We start from the raw sequence: 16,975 nt of genomic DNA on the forward strand, positions 1-16,975 counted from the left end.
GTTCCATCACTTGAGCGTCCGTGTCTTCAGGGGTACTAGTTGCAGGGGTGGAGGCTTTAGCTTGCGATAGCGCCCAACGGCAGAGAAGCGAGCACCAGTTGAGCGGGGGCCAGCAAAGTGCCACTGGGGGCATGAAGCGCCGATCTTTAAAGTTGTGGAAGCTCTGAGGGAGGCGGTGGTGCCACCACCGACATCATGCGCGAGCACGCAGGAGGAGGAAGCGCGAGGAGTCCGAGCACATGCGAAGGAGCGCCATCGCAGCCGGCAGCCTCGCTGCCGTGCAAGAGGCTTAGCTGGGCGGGCACAGTTCTAGTGGCCAGGAATGCGTCACCCCGTGGTCACATCCGCTGGAAACGAGCACGAACGGGAAGCTGGTCAATTCACGACACTTTAGAGCACACACTCAAGGGGATAACACCAACGGCTCCGGCACTACCAGAGGTCGAAGACGGAGCCTATGGAACACATGTCTACCTTCAGCAAAGCAATCATCAAAGCAAAGGAAAGCATCAGCAAAGCAATAATGATAACAAAAGAATTTTGTCGCGTTACAAAGATTTCTGGTAATTGTTGCAAAGTCTGTGGGGTTTCTTCCTGGGGAGTGGGCAATCCATCAGTTTTAAAGCAAAGCTTTTTACCTCTACCCCCAAAGGTTCTTTCGCGACCATTGGTGTCAACAGAAAACTCCCGCGAACAAATAAACGAAATTAGTTGCACCGCCAGGAATCGAACCTGCAACTAATACAGCAACAAAGCAAAAGCCCCTTGTTTTACCGATTGAGGTACGAGCCCACGCGGAGACGGGGATGACAGGTGGTGCCCTCACCAAGCAGATCTGCGGGTTTAATCTCAGCATTCTCGCTGAATGCCACGCAATAGCGATTAAAGGAAGCTCACACGAACGCATGGCATCTCACTTTTAGTACGACAATGGGTGAAGCCTGTGGGCGCCAGTGTTCTCCACAAAAATCAGAGATCCTTGTCAAGTGGGCATGGCAGCAGCACAAACGGCAACATGTTAAGGAATCCGTTCTGCTTTGTTCTACAGGTGATGGCGATTCTTCTTGGAAACGCGCTCACTCCGTCCGGCTGCAGTGCAGAAGCTACACGTGCCGATCAGATTGCAGGAGCAGGCATCCGGCTATCATCAAGTGGCGATCACCTCGTCACCAGCACGAGCCTGTTCCTCGTTCAAGAATATGCATGGATGCCGACACGAGGAGCGCCAAATCAGATGACGTCACACCTCGTCCAGCCCGCGACCAATATAAGGGAAGGAGCACCGTCGTCCTTCAGTGGGCACGGCAGCAGCACAAACGGCAACATGTTAAGGACTCCGTTCTGCTTTGTTCTACAGGTGATGGCGATTCTTCTTGGAAACGCGCTCACTCCGTCCGGCTGCAGTGCAGAACCTACCCGTGCCGATCAGATTGCAGGAGCAGGCATCCGGCTATCATCAAGTGGCGATCACCTCGTCACCAGCACGAGCCTGTTCCTCGTTCAAGAATATGCATGGATGCCGACAGGAGGAGCGCCACATCAGATGACGTCACACCTCGTCCAGCCCGCAACCAATATAAGAAGGGAAGGAGCACCGTCGTCCTTCAGTGGGCACGGCAGCAGCACAAACGGCAACATGTTAAGGAATCCGTTCTGCTTTATTCTACAGGTTTGTAAACATTTGCCTGCGCATTGCTACCGCAGCGATGACCGTTTTTTAGTGCTGTTGCCTTGTCCCACAATGATAAAATGTGTAGTTAGCTGTATTTGTTCCTTACCAACAAACTTGTTAGTTTGAGGCGATATTGAATCAAATTCTGGTCCCACGGAAAAGGAGATGTTGGAAATGCTCCTCGCTGGTCAAGCGAAAACTAATGAAATTATAGAAGCTATACGCAGCAACAAGAACGTAATCGAAAATAAGATATCGAACTTAACTGAAAGGGTTCAGCGGATTGATCAGCAGCTATTGCTGTTGAACAAGTTGGGGAACCAAGTCTGCGAAATAGAAACATCAGTATCTAATTTTGAACAAGGATTATCGTCGCTGTCTAGAAAAGTAGATGACTTGGAAAATAGGAGCCGTAGAAACAACCTAATTTTATATGGCCTAGGCGAAGTTAAGGGAGAGACAGGGGAATGGCTGCTAACAAGAGTAAAGGATAAGGTATTCCAAGAAAAACTAGAGTTAACCGCCGAAACTATTGAGCGGTGCCATAGGCTTGGCAAGAAACAAGAGAATAAGACTCGCCCGGTAATTATAAGGTTCATGGATTACCGAGAAAAAGAGTCAATACTAATGACGGCGCACAAGGTAAAAGACACACCGTTTTCGCTGTCAGAGGACTTCTCCTTCCGAGTTCGGGAAATTCGAAGGAAATTGTGGAAAAGCGTTGTAGAGGACAAAGAGAATGGTGCTAAGGTAAAGCGTATCTATGACAAACTGAGTATCGACAGCGTATTGTTTGGTTGGGATGAACTTAGCGATTCACGAATTAGAATTACAAACAAGCAGAACTGACGGTACAAAGCTGACCCTCAGTGCTTGAAAGTTCTTAACGTGAACTGTAGAAGTGTTGTAAATAAGATAACTGAGCTAGAGGCCTTGTTGCTCACGTATGATCCACATATCGCCATTCTAACCGAAACCTGGTTACACAATGACATATACGATAGCGAATTTGCACCAGCTGGCTACAGCGTATATCGAAAAGATCGGGGTAGTAAAGGGGGAGGAGTTGCTCTGATATATAAAAATTCCTTGAACGTCATTAGAATGCGTGATATACCTAATGTTGAAGGTGTTTTTTGCAAGGCCTATCATGGCAGCACAAAATTCCTCATAGGAAGTATCTACATGCCCCCCACCTCTACTATGACAGTATTGGAAGAGCTGCGGACATACCTTGACAAACATGTACAGCTGGGTGATCGTGTTATTTTGACTGGGGATTTCAATTTGCCTGATGTTGAATGGAAACCCTTCTCGCTTAAAACCCGTAATAATAATTTATTTAGCGAAGAAATGTTAGATATTGCCTTTACGTTTGATTTATTGCAAATTGTCGATGACTTTACCAGCGTACAAGGTAGCTCTTCGGCAATCCTTGATCTTTTTTTTGTTAGCGGGTCAATTTCTTCCAAGACAGTTTGTAGTGTTTTTCCGGGAATATCGGATCACAAGGCTGTGCTCCTAGAACTATCAGATGTTTCCCTAAACAAGAACTTAAAAACTAAAACTTTCCCAAACTCCTCTCGCGCAGACGACACATCAATCATAGATATGCTGTCATTTACCTTTGATTCCTTTTCGCACAACAATCTTGACGTTCAAAGCCTTTGGAATTTCTTTAAAGATATTGTTAATGAATGCGAAGAGCGATTTGTTCCACGCATCATAAAAAATGTCAAAGAAAAATTCCTGGATCACTCGGAACACATTACGCTTGAAAAGGCAATTAAAAAGGCTAAAAAACAGCAGTCACGCAAATGCACTTCTTGTAGAAGCACAAAAATATCTGAAATTAGCTGCAAGCTCAAAATTAAGCTGACTGAAGATAAAAACAGCTATTATAGTGAGTTCTCCCAAGATTTATAGCCGCAACCCCTGACAAATTTTGGCAGACAATCAGTCCCACATCTTCAGTCTGTGACGTGTTCGATATTGACGGTGTACGAGTAAACGATGAATCTATTATCTCCAATGCATTTAACAAGCACTTTAAATCTGTCTTAGTACAAGATAATGGTTCGCTTCCGATATTTGAAGCAAATTCTCCCCCTATGTCAGACGTAGTAATAAGTGAAGGTATTCTTAATATGCTTTTAAAGCTTAATGTCAAAAAGTCGCCTGGACCGGACAATATCCCGAACATATTCTTACAGCGTTACGCAGAATGGACTTCAAAATGTCTGGTGTTCTGTGAAATCTTATTCTGTGTGAAAAATGACTAAAGACATAGCAAAAATGAAGGAGGAGATACGGCCGGAAGTTGAACAGCAACTTCGAGCTGAGATAAAGGCATCACGTGAGGCATTTGAGAGAGAGATGCGAAATGAATTACGCGACCTTCGAAATGAGCAAAAAGGGATTGTTCAAAGCTTGGAACACTCCCAGGCTGACATTGATGACTTGAAGAAACGGCTAGAAGTTGAACTTACAAAGAAAGAAAAACTAAGGAGCGAAAATGATGCCCTGGACGAAATGTCAAGTTCTTGAAGACAGGATAGTTGATCTGCAGAAGAGAGTCCTTCAAATCGAGCAATATTCTAGGAATTGCAATCTTGAGATCCAGGGTGTTGAAAAGCAAGAAAACGAAAATGTTGTCGAGATTGTCTCTAAGCTTGGTTCGGTCATCAATGAACCCATTTCTCAGGGTGACCTTGTAGCCTGCCACCGCGTTCCAACACGGAATTCTGACAAAACGAACATTGTTGTACAATTCAGATCTCGCGATAAACGTGAATGTGCTCTGAAAAAGGCAAAAAAAAATGAGGTTGACAAACGAAGACCTGGGATATGAAAGCACATTGCCTATCTATGTTAATGAACATCTGTGTCCGACCCTGAAGCGTTTGCTTGGCATGGCTGTCAAAAAAAAAAGCACGACCACAAGTGGAAATCAGTGTGGTCGTTCAAGGGCAAGATATACGCAAAGAAAACTGAAACTTCACCAATGATCCATATAGCCAACGAAAGTGACCTTGCCAAAATACAGTAAAGTCAATCCGAAACCGCCTTACCGCAGTAATAATGGATCAGTCCGCTTACCGACAGTTCGTTTTGCCAGAATGTTTCGGACATCAAAACTTCAAACAACATTCCTTGATACACTTTAATGTACGCTCCGCTACTAACAAAGAAGAAGAAATTTACATTTTTTTAAGCCAGTTTTCCTTCCGATATAATGTTGTCATGATTACTGAGACGTGGTATAGTGATGGTTGTAAAATGCTTCAACTTCCGGGTTACAATAACTTCTTTATGAACCGTCGTGATCGGCGAGGAGGGGGAGTCGCTATTTACGCAGAAGAAAACATGCACTGTGAATTAGTTTCGAAATTTTCAGTAGTCACAAATGACTACGAGATAGTGGCACTCAAATACGACAAAGACATCATGGTTGCTGTATACCAGCCACCACAAGGCAATATCTCACAATTTCTGCATTTCTTCGAAAATATCTTAGACCATGTGTCCGACAATGGTTTCCGCATTGTTTGTGCCGGTGACTTCAATATAAACGTCTTAGAAGATAGTGCAACAGTCACCAAATTTTGCACTACACTTAGTTCAGTTGGATTTCTAAACCTAATCAAAACACCTACACGCGTCACAGCAACCAGTTCATCTGCCCTTGACCTGTTCATTACAAACGTTGAAACTGTAGTTTTTTCTGCTGGTACTATTGCATCAAGCCTAAGTGATCGTTGTCCAGTTTTTATGATATATGATAACAAAACAAGAAGCATCACTCTGAGTCTATCAAGACCCAGCTGGTGTCTGCGACGGCTTTAAAATCGTTTAAATGCGAACTAAGCGCTTGTGATCGGTCATTTGTATATGATATGAATTCGGCAAATGGCGCCTATTCTGAGTTTATGAAAACGTTTCTCGCCATTTACAATAGGCACTTTCCGTTCACAACCTTCACGTAATCCAAGAAAATGAGAAAGCCTTTGGTAATGCGAGCTCACATGAAAATGATCAAACGAAAAAACAAACTGTATCACGCATTCTTGCGAACAAGACTGCCGACGACGCTGCAGGAATTCAAGAAGCAGCGTAATCTACTCAACAAAGAACTAAGACGAGCAAAAGCTGCTTATTATCATTCTCTGTTCGCAGATATAGATAACAGGCACCCGGATACTGCGTGGAAAGCTATAAACCGCGTTTTGGGGCGGGGACGAAATCATTTCACACCCGACAAAATCCTGGTAAATGGTCGCGAGGTAATCGGTAGTGACATTGCTAATCAATTTAACACGTACTTTGTCAACACCACAATTCAGACACATGCTCGGCCGTTTATCGAAGAGTCTGAATGTGTTCAAAACAATGTTATTGGAAGCCTTTTTCTTAATCCAACCGATATAAATGAAATTTATCGAACATTTATAAACCTGAACAATAGCAAAGCTTTGGACATCAATGACATCCAGATCAAACCAGTTAAATACGTCATAGAACACATTGCTCCCCACTAGTTCATATTTATAATCTAGCCATAGAATTAGGTGTATTTCCCGCTGAGATGAAGAAAGCAAGGGTATCTGTAATACATAAAGGGGGGGATAAATCAACACTGTCGAACTACAGACCAGTAGCTGTTCTTCCAGTTTTTTCTAAGGGCCTAGAGAAAGTGATCTATCATCGCATGGAAAATTTTTTTCTGACAAAAATATTCTATCTGATGCACAATTTGGTTTTCGTAGTGGTCGATCAATGGAAACCGCGCTACTCACACTTAAAGAACACATAATAGATAACATTGAGAAAAAACTATACACTGTAGGTCTCTTTATTGACTTCAGTCGAGCTTTTGATTGCTGGACCATGATACCTTAATAAAAAAATTATCTGCATGTGGTATTCGTGGAAAGGCTTCGTACTTGCTAAACTCATACTTACACAACCGTCAGCAATGCGAAGCATTTTGGGGCCCTTGCTCTTTAACGTGTATATCAATGATATCACAAAAATAGATACAACTGCAAAATTTATTATGTACGCGGACGACAGCACTATACTTATTTCCGGTACTGATGTCAACGATTTAATTGCGAAATGTAACGATGTGCTTCGGAAGCTATCCGTTTGGTCGCAGTCGAATCAAATTAGCATTAATTCCAATAAGACCAAAGTAGTTATCTTCAGGTCTAAAAATAAAGCACTTAACCTGCAAAGTAACGTAATTTATGAGGATAAAGTTATTGACATAGTACACGAACACAAGATTCTAGGTGTTACATTTTCTGCACACCTAGGTTGGGACACACACATAGTTAACCTTTGTAATAAACTGTCCTCAGTCACCGGAGTATTACCGCGATGCCGGGATTTCCTTCCTGCACAGGTCAAACTGCAAATTTACAACGCATTATTTGCATCGCATGTCAACTATTGTAGTCGTGTGTGGGCTACGACAAATAAAACAAATGAAATAAAAATTCTGAGGTTGCAAAAGGGAATGATTCGAAATATCGCCAGTATTCCGTATTTGGCATCAACACAGAATGCTTTCCCAAAATACAACATTATCAAAGTAAACCACTTGTACAGATTTCGTATTTTAAGTACATTTGTTTCTGCATCAAACGCACTAAAAAGCGTTTTAATATCACTCTCATCCCTCACAGCAAGGGATGCCGATTCACGCACGCGCAGCACAGAACAATGGGTAGTGCCGCGGTTCCGCACTAATTATAAATATCAGTCAACATTCCCACCATTCTAAATTAACATAGTCATACACATTGCTTTTCACGCAAACAGTTGCGGCAATACACCGTAAACTTGTAGTTTCCATTACTGTTACAATCATTTCTGGTGTTTTGTATTTATGTGCTATTGCTGTTGTTTCGTGTCTTCCTGTGTATAGAACTGTCTTTTTGTGTTAATTTGTACGAATTGCGAATTTTGAAACCATAATTCTTGTATAACTTTTCGAATTCAGCTTATTGTGAACTGCGTACGAAGGATGTACTCTTTCAATTGCTTTCGTTATGAGTGATTTTTTTTTTCTTTCTTGAACCCTGCCAAGTGAGGGTTTCCGGGCCACTGGCAAGCTGTATTTTATAAGCTTTTAGCCCGGATGACCTTCCAGTTTCTTCTGGAAAAAATAAAGATTATCTTATCTTATCTTAAATATTTACATGTCTTGTTGTCTAGATCTTTACACGAGGGACAATTGCCGAGTGACTGGAGAACCGCCAGAGTGAAGCCACTGCATAAGACAGGACCCAAGCATATTATTAGCAACTACCGTCCAATTTCTTTAACCTCACCTTGCTGCAAGTTACTAGAACACATTATACACGATCACATGTCTGAATTTCTGGAAACACATAGTGTACTAACCATCTTAAAAATCCTACTGCGCGCAAATTAACGAGGACGTGAACGTAAGATGCGTCAATACCAACTCGCCCAACTTTCGACCCTTTTACATGTACTAACCAACTGTCAACATGGTTTCCGGAAGGGATACTCTACTTGTACCCAGCTGGTACAGACAGTGCATGACTTTGCTATATCTATTAATAAGGGCAATCAAACTGACGCCATTTTCATGGACTTCTCAAAAGCCTTTGATAAAGTCTCACACAAAAAATTGCTTTTCGAATTAGATAAAATTTTCCGGAACACCCAATTACTTAAATGCATCTCGGCATACCTATCAGACCAGGAACAGTTTGTTAATTTTAAAAACGGCAGCTCTTGTAGGCTAACGGTCAGTTCTGGCGTTTTCCAGGGCTCGGTGCTTGGACCCATCCTCTTTCTGGTATATATTAATGATATAGTTGGAAATATTCCTGTAAAAATAAAACTTTTTGCAGATTATTGTGTAATTTACTCTGAAATAAGCAGCTCATCAGATCAATTTCTTCTAAACCATGCCCTTCAAAAAGTTATCACATGGTGTGAACAATGGCAGATGGCTGTAAACTTCGATAAACCCGTAGTCATGAGAATTATACAGAAAAAAAAATCATTTTGTCTTTGATTACTCTGTGAACACAATCACCCTGACGGAAGTAACTCAATATAAGTACCTAGGTTTATGGATAACTAATAATCTTAATTGGAATAAGCACATTGATTCCGTGATGGCTGCCGCGAATAAAAAGCTTTTCTTTCTTAGACGAGCGCTGAAACTTTCCACTCCTAATGTCCGTTTACTTGCGTACAAAGCAGCAGTTCGACCAGCATTAGAATATTGCGTCGTTATTTGGGATCCTCACACTAAGGCAAACGTCAGCAGACTCGAAAGCGTACAAAAGAAGGCTGTGCGCTACATATTTAACAAATTTGGGCGCACTTCAGTTACCGAGCTTCTAAGATGAGCCGATTTACCGTCGTTAGCACACAGGAATCTTTTATCCCGACTGAAGTTTTTCTATCAAATAATCAAGGGGCATTATAAAATAGATTTTTCAGGTGTGATTTGATTTTCAGCTGGGTACGCAACCAGACAAAGGCACCAACTAACAGTCACCCCCCATCGCACACGTACTAACTGTTATAAGTATTCCTTCTTTCCTAGAACCATTTCTGATTGGAATAAACTTCAGAATTCACAAGTTCTACAGCCTTCTCTAAATTTGTTTGAGTCCCACCTTAATTAGCATTGTATAACAAATCCTCTGTTGTTTTTAGTTGTGTGTGATATTATCTGTAACAAATTTTCTACCCGAAAAGAAACGAAGCCGTTTCATCTGTGTTGCATTGTACAATTGTTGTAAACCATGTATTCTTTTATGCCCTGTAACCCACCTGCTAAAATCCCTATCAGGGATTGCAGTATTTATAAATAAATAAAAAAATACGCCCTCAAGCCAAACGCCACATCAAGAAAGGCATTCAAACACTCCTTGATGACCGAGACGTCATTCCAAGCCCCAGCATCAAGATCGTGTGCCTACGTCTCCAGGCCAACACCGAGTGACGTATCCTTGCAGAGTGTCGAACACATCATCAATAAAATCATACCCATGATCAGGCGAGTCACCACTGAGAAGCGAGGCCTCAATGAAGCCGATACCTTTCCATTATTTCAAGCTTTTGTCCTCTCGAAAATCACTTACGTCAACCTCCTGTCTCCTTCTCGGCAAGGAGGACATAAAGATGTTTTATATAAGGATTAGAAAGGCGGTTGAGCAGGTTTGAGCAGGTTGAGCAGGTTTGAGCAAGGGTTTATCTTGGTCTTCCCATGAGTGCGTCCACAGAGAGGCTGCTTAGGATTGGTCTCCACAACACGGTGAAAGAGCTGATAGAGGGCCATCTTTCTAACCAGGAGCTCCGACTGAGCAGACCTGCAGTGGGTCGCCGCATCCTTCACCAGATTGGCTGGACAGCACAGAATGTCACACCGCGTGATGTGCTCCCGGACCAGTGGCGGATCCAGAGGGGGGGCCCTAGGGGCCGCCCCCCCCCCCCAAGGCACCTGTTCACCCCCCTTGCTTTCCCCTTTTGTACCCATTTCCACCCATCCGTTTCATCCGCCAACAACGTAATGTTCCTCCATGTGTGCATGGCTTTGGGCTCATAGCAGGCACATGTCGACTTCGCGCCGCCTCACTTTTCACCCCCCCCCTCCTCCCACCCTGGCGGCTCGTTCAATGTTTCCCATTCCCGCGGTTTTCGCTGCCAAGCGCTGCCCCACAGCAGCCGCCAAGGCCATGGGCAAGGGAGCACTGCTCGGCAGCGCCGATGCAGACGACAAAGATTGAGCAAAAAAAAAAAGGGAAAGCTCCCGAGATTTGTGCAACACCTTTAGTCTCTTTGCCGGTCCAGAGCAGTTTTGAGCAGCTCCATGGCAGTCCAGAACTGCCCCCGCATAAAGCAAATGAAATAAGAATAATACACGAAATTAAGAATAGACGTGGCCTTGATTTTTACGACAGCAAATGGGTAGAAAACGCGGTAAAAACAATGTTTTAATGTTCTGACCAAAAAATACAAAAATAATAAGCTGGCGCGCGAGCCACGAGCGCGAGCGCAACACCAAGCCGAACAGTAACAGGTTCCGACAGGGGGTGCGGGACCGTTGCGGGCGGGAAAATTGAAGTTAATTTAGCTAAAATGTACGGCGTTTGTCATGGGAACGAGCGGGGAAGAGCGCGAGGGTGGGGGGTTGAGAGGGAATGTATGGCGTGGCAGTGGCTGCAGAAGACTATCGTCTTCCCACGCCATTTGCAGAGAAGCGAGCAGATACGCAGCCAATTTTTTTTATCTCGTGACATTCCAAAGTTTTTTTCGTATTTTGGTGACGATGGCTCAATGAAAGTTCCATAAACTTCGCATGTTAGGGCCCTGTCTCCCTCAGAACGCAATAATGTAATCCATTTTAACCGATAACAAATCACATAGCCCACAGCAAACGCTGTTGAAATCTGTGAGGTCACAGCGGGATAGTGCGGGAACATCAAGGCGTCTTCACTTTCTATCTGTGTTTAATGCGTAAGTATTTCTATGCCTACCCCAAGCGTAAATCTGCCTGTCCACACTTAACGTGAGACGAATCACTTGGTTGCAGGCGATTAGTGAGAAATGTTTACGCATCTCGATAAGCCCTATAGAGGAGTTTGTTTTTATTTTTCGTTTTGTTTCTTCTGCATTTTATGGTTTATTATAAGCCTTCTCTCGGCAAGGGTGGCGTTTTTGGAATTGTGCAATGGTAATTTACTAATACGAGTGAAATAGATTTTCCGTTCTTTATTGTCCCTTTGACACATTGTCCGTCGTAGCTTTTTCCACATACTGTGGTGAAATTTGTTGTGAGCAGCGCACCAAACCAGTGAATAATAAATTGCTATTTTAAAAAGTGTTAAGTGAAATATTATTTTCATTGTATTGTTGTTGTTATCATTAAACTCCCCATCAGGCTGGAAATAAATGAAGATGTGAACAATTTGTTAAAATTTTCTTGAATGTAAAACCATGCCTGGTCATTACACGGTAAACATTGAATATTGGTTGATATTTTTTATGCTTTGTCATTCACATAATTTTAAATGGTAGAGGTGGACAGAACCATTCGAAAACTGAAGAGACCAGCCCCGAGGACCCTGGACAGCTTCTTCAAGCGGCTAGCAAGGGAAACTCCCCTTGAAGGCAGCATTACCACTGCTGCCGGCAGCACTGACACTACTAGTCCAACGTCATCGACGGTTCCAGACGTCCATACTTCTTGCGTTGCAAGCTCTTCCAAACCCATTCTTCATTCAGCTTTTTCTTGCGGCGAACCAACAGATCACGGTGACTACAGTCCTGCCTCCTATATTCCACGTGCAGCAGTAGACCCGCCAGGTTACATTGAGTCTCCCGCAGCGGACAGCAAGAATATAGTTCCGAACGATATCGGCAGCTGTATCGGGAAGCCACTTCATGATTTCTGGAAGAACAAGTTGCTACAGGAGCACTGGAAACCCCCAAAAGGCTACACATTTCCTTTTTTCTTTTCATAAAAAAGATGGAAAAGATGTCTGACGTCATGCCACACGGGATCATTTGGATAGGTTTGAGTGGTTGGTCCTCTCGGATATTCACAAAGGATTTTACTGCAAGTACTGCACCCTTTTTGTGCCGGGAAACGTTGGCGGCAAGCACAAAACGGTGCCTCTTTAGCAGCTAGTTTCGAAGCCATTAACGCAGTTCAAGAATTTGCTGAAGAAGGACGGTAGCCTGACTACTCTCGCAAAAAAAAAGCTATCACTTGGCTGCTGTGAGTTCTGGGAAGGAGTTTCTCAAGCGCATTAGCGCGCCTGAGAGAAGCGTAGAAAACCAGCTCAACGCCCATCGATTGTGTCAGGTTAAAGAAAATCGACGAAAGCTAGTGCCAATCGTCAATACTATAATTTTTCTTGGCCGGCAAAATATTTCTTTGCGGGGACACAGAGATGATAAGGCGCGCTTGAAAGAAGGTGAAATGAACTTTTCTTCTTTCGCGAACAAAGGAAATTTCAGGGAACTTTGATGTTTCCGGATTGAAAGCGGAGACAAGGAGCTCGCTGAACACCTCACTCGTTCGTCACGCCGGGAGACGTACATCAGCAAGACCATCCGGAGCGACTTTATATCCTGTTGCAGTACTGAAATCAGCTCTATCATCACAGAAAGAGCTAAACTGCGGTTTTATACAGCATCATGTTTGATGAGACTACGGATATCGCCCACGAATCGCAACTAGCGTTGCTGTTGCGCTATGTGCATAACGGCGTACTCCGCGAGGACTTCCTTGAATTTATCTCTTTGAGAAGGCCATCTGCCGATCACTCTGAGACCATGAATCAAAGTGTCCACGAGCCAACCAATACAGGTAACGATCTGGGGCGCACTGTTCTCGCCATCCTACAAAGGCATGGACTGAATTTTAAAAAACTGTGTCGGAGTTGGGACAGATGGTTGTAGCACTATGGTGTCTGAAACGAAGGGAGCGGTAGCAAAGGTTCAGAGAAGTGCGTCGCATGCTCTAAGATGCCCATGCTACAATCACGCTCTTAATTTATCAATTTCGAGATCAACTGAAGTGCATGATATCCGAAACGCTGTCGGTGTGATAAAAGAAGTAATTGCATTCTTCACAGCTTCGTCTAAAAGGAATGAAGTTCCCAAACAGATGTTTGGAGGGCAACTCTCAGGATTCTGCGAGACCTGATGGGTCGAACGCCATGAAAGTGTTCAGCAGTTCCGCAGCTCTCTCCCGAAGATCGTAGAAACGTTAGATAACATTGCTTACTGGAGGGAACACCAGAGTGCGTCCAGAGCTGCAACACTTCTCGCTGCGGTATCTGATAGCCACTTCATTATTGCTTTGATGGTCCTAAAGGATCTTTTGGCCCACACGCATCCGCTCAGAAGGTGTTTCAAAAGCCATCGATAGACGTTAAGACGGCTCAAGACGCTGTACAGGACACGCTGACAGTACTGCGGGGAAAGCGACGTTTGAGCGAAAGCGGATTTTCTAACATTTTTAACGAGGCCACTGCACTAGCTGAGGAGATCGGGACAGATCTTCGCCTGAAGCGCGCACCGAAACGACAGGCTTGCTCCCAAAATATGTCCACGAGTGACGTTGCCACTTACTTCAGACAACTGTCTACGTGCCTCTGTTGGACAATGTGATCATGGACATCATCCCAAGATTTCCATCTGAGACGCTGGATATATTCCAGCTCGTTTCTTTGTTGCCTTCTAATTTAGTACATGCTAGTTGCACTTCCGGAGCTAGCCTGATTTGCAGCAGCTTTGCAATGAAGTACGGCTCAATTACTCGCATGCCACCGACTAATCCTGAACAGGCGTTCCGCGTTGAGTACGACTTGTGGTTTGCGAAGTGGTGCCGAGAAAAGGAATGTGGTGCGCGCATTCCGTCGACAGCCATTGAGGCCTTCGGCGCTTGCGATAAGGACATTTTTCCAACCATTCACACACTCCTGCAGGTCCTGGTGACGCTGCCGATCAGCGTTGCGTCAGCAGAAAGGTGCTTTTAAACTCTTCGCAGACTGAAGACGTGGATTCGGTCCACCATGTGCGTAGGTTGTTAGGACTTGCTTTACTGTCTACGCACCAGGACATTTTCATCGACGTAAATAGTGTAATTGAGCGATTTGCTCATGGTGGGAACCGCAGGTTGCTGCTATCTCTGTAATCCGTCTATAGCGGAAAAACGAATGGCTGTAGATTGAGTGCTGTTATCTTTGTAATCCGTCTACAAGCAAAAAACGAATGGCTGTAGATTGACTTTCTTGTGTCGGGTGCGTTAGTGTATGCCTCTTTTTGTATCATTCACATCAATAATTTGTGTGTTTAGAAGCTGAGAAATTTATTTCAAATGTTTATTTAGGCACAGTATGCACCTTCAGTTTATGCTGTCTGGTGCTTGAGCGATTCTATGTGTCTGAAAGTATGTCATATGCCCTAGTGGAATTTTTGTTTGTGCTTTTTCGGCGTTGTGGTTCAGCCGCCGACGCTCCCTTTGCATTAAATAAATTATCAGAACAATGTATACTGACTCTTTTTTGCTTTTTGCTTGACATTTTCTTCCGATACATAGCATATATATAGTAAATCCTTCCGTATTAAGTGTCGGCAAAATTGTACTTCCAGCTCTGACTAGAACTTAACGGCAGAAATCACGACGGATGTGCTAGGATTTGTCTTGCAAACATCTTAGGCCACTGCGACTAACTGACCAGTCGCACGTGCACCACTGCGTACTTTTCCCTAGTTTCGTCAGGACAAAAATAGCTCAGCGCATTTTCAGAAAATTATGTAGCGCCGCAAGGTTAGTTTTCTTCTACGCCTTTAAAATAAGCATGCTTGGGGTACACAGGTTTCGTACACGTAGCAGCACGAAAAAGCATTGAGTATTTGCGTGGATTTTTTCAGGGGGCAACTTTCATCTCGCTCTCCGCGCCTTCCTGTTTCCTGCTATGCAAATGTAGTGAGGCCGCCCCCCCCCTTGGTGCCACCCTGGATCCGCCCCTGTCCCGGACTCTTGGCGACAAGAACTAAAGAAGTTCATTTTGCTTATAAATATGAACCCGTCACACGACGACGGTGTCTGACAAGCATGGGCTCAAGCGGTCAACACAACCCTCGGGGGGATCATGCAGCTATCTACACAGACGCCTCCCAACATCGAGAGTAGCAATACGTCATCATCGTGGCTACTTCAAGAACCAACCTCCTTGCGTGTGCCTCACTCAAGCCCCAAGACATGACGGCAGAAGAAGAGGTAGCCATCGTCTTGGCTCTCACTCAACCAGGGCTTCGGAAGCTAGTCACCGATTCCAATGTTCCTACCGGAATTACCAGTAGGGGTGCGTCTCCCTGAGTTGCACTGCGTGTGCTAAAAAACCACTCCCCAACCGATTCCATTCAGCTCATCTGGACGCCCGCTCACGCTTCCATGGAGGGCAACGAATACGTCCACTAACAAGCCAGCGCTTTTACCCCCAGGCTACGGAGCTGCACGAAGACAGTCAACCACTCGTCACGTTCAAGCGCATTATCGCCTTCAGAGGCAGACCCTACCCTTGCCTTAAGCTGACCTTTCCAGAGCAAAACAAACTACCCTACGGCACATACAATCCGGCTCCTTCCCACACGGGACGCGTCTTCACTTAATGCACCCGAATCGCTACGACGCTGAATGTAAATATTGCTCCGAAGTAGGAACAATCCGCCACATAATAGGGGTGTGCGACTGTAGCCCTGGCACCCTCCTCTCTTTCCGTCAACTACCCAACAAGAGAAATTGGAGATGCTGCTGTCCAGCCCCGGTCTGCCTATCCAGCTTCAGTTGGTGGACAGAGCACAGGCGACGCGGATTGCATATGGGCTCCAGTGAAGAAAGAACCACTCCCCTGGGCCACACTCTGGGCCACTCAGAAATCTAAATAGTGTGAGCGCGAAGCTCCGAACAGTAGAAAATCATTTATTTCACTGCTCCATTATCCCCACCACAAAACACATCGAGGAACGCTTCGTCTTCCACGAGACGGATCATCATCTTCGTTGGTTGCTGGACCGGTGTTCCGAGACGGCTTAGTCGTAAAATAAGAGCCTTACCTAACCGAGTACCCAAGGCCCTTACAAGTGGTGGAGGTTGCGCTCGATCCCGTCCTCAACGCCTTCCAAGCAGACCCCTGGAGACCCCTGGATCCGGAAGGAATTTTTGTTAATGCTTTTGTGGATACTGGTGCAAGCGTTTCGGTTATTCATGCTGATTTGTGTTCGCGTCTCCGTAAGGTTAAAACTCCATACACTGGTCCTTCGCTGTGCAATGCTAACGGAGTCGTACTGCAACCCTCAGCGCAGTGTACAGTTCGAGTATTCATAGATGGAAGCCGTCATCACGTTTCCTGCACGTGCAGTGCTTACTCCGTGAGCACACCAACTGATTCTGGGGTGAGACTTTCTATCTTCGGTGTCCGCTGTCATTTCCTGCAATTCCTGCATTTCCCGCTGTCATTTCCTGCATCAACGCTGGAGAAGTGGGTAGCCGTAAGTTCCACAGCCGGTAGGCTGTGGAACTTACGGCTACCCACTTCTCCAGCGTTGATGATGAGGAGCCGCCTCGGTTGGTGGCACAAGCTGATCAGGTTTTGCTCCCTGGGCAAGAGACACTAATGACAATGTGCTCAGATATGATTCAAGATGGTGACATTTTAGCCGTTCCTGCAGGGTCCTTCCTTCCTAAAGGAGTCGTCATTACCACCTGCCTCGTTCGGTTTTCAAATGGGT

At 44.7% G+C, this 16,975-nt stretch overlaps 1 protein-coding gene across 1 annotated transcript; it reads left to right on the forward strand.

Annotated features, from left to right (window-relative positions):
- The first annotated feature begins 1,207 nt into the window (after window positions 1-1,207).
- LOC144167239 (uncharacterized) lies at window positions 1,208-10,455 on the forward strand. Its single transcript, XM_077696599.1, has 2 exons — window positions 1,208-1,669; window positions 10,378-10,455. The coding sequence occupies exons 1-2, from the start codon at window positions 1,208-1,210 to the stop codon at window positions 10,453-10,455; spliced, it is 540 nt and encodes a 179-aa protein (XP_077552725.1).
- Window positions 10,456-16,975: the final 6,520 nt, after the last annotated feature.

This window comes from Haemaphysalis longicornis, unplaced genomic scaffold (assembly GCF_048455015.1).
Source record: "Haemaphysalis longicornis isolate Haplotype H1 unplaced genomic scaffold, Haemaphysalis longicornis Haplotype H1 scaffold_1, whole genome shotgun sequence".
Lineage (NCBI taxonomy): Eukaryota > Metazoa > Arthropoda > Arachnida > Ixodida > Ixodidae > Haemaphysalis > Haemaphysalis longicornis.

Coding starts and splice junctions, on each gene's coding strand:
- LOC144167239 (XM_077696599.1), top strand. CDS start 1,208: ATGCCGACACGAGGAGCGCCAAATCAGATGACGTCACACCTCGTCCAG. Junction 1,670..10,377: donor CGTTCTGCTTTATTCTACAG/GTTTGTAAACAT, acceptor TTCGCTGCCAAG/CGCTGCCCCACAGCAGCCGC.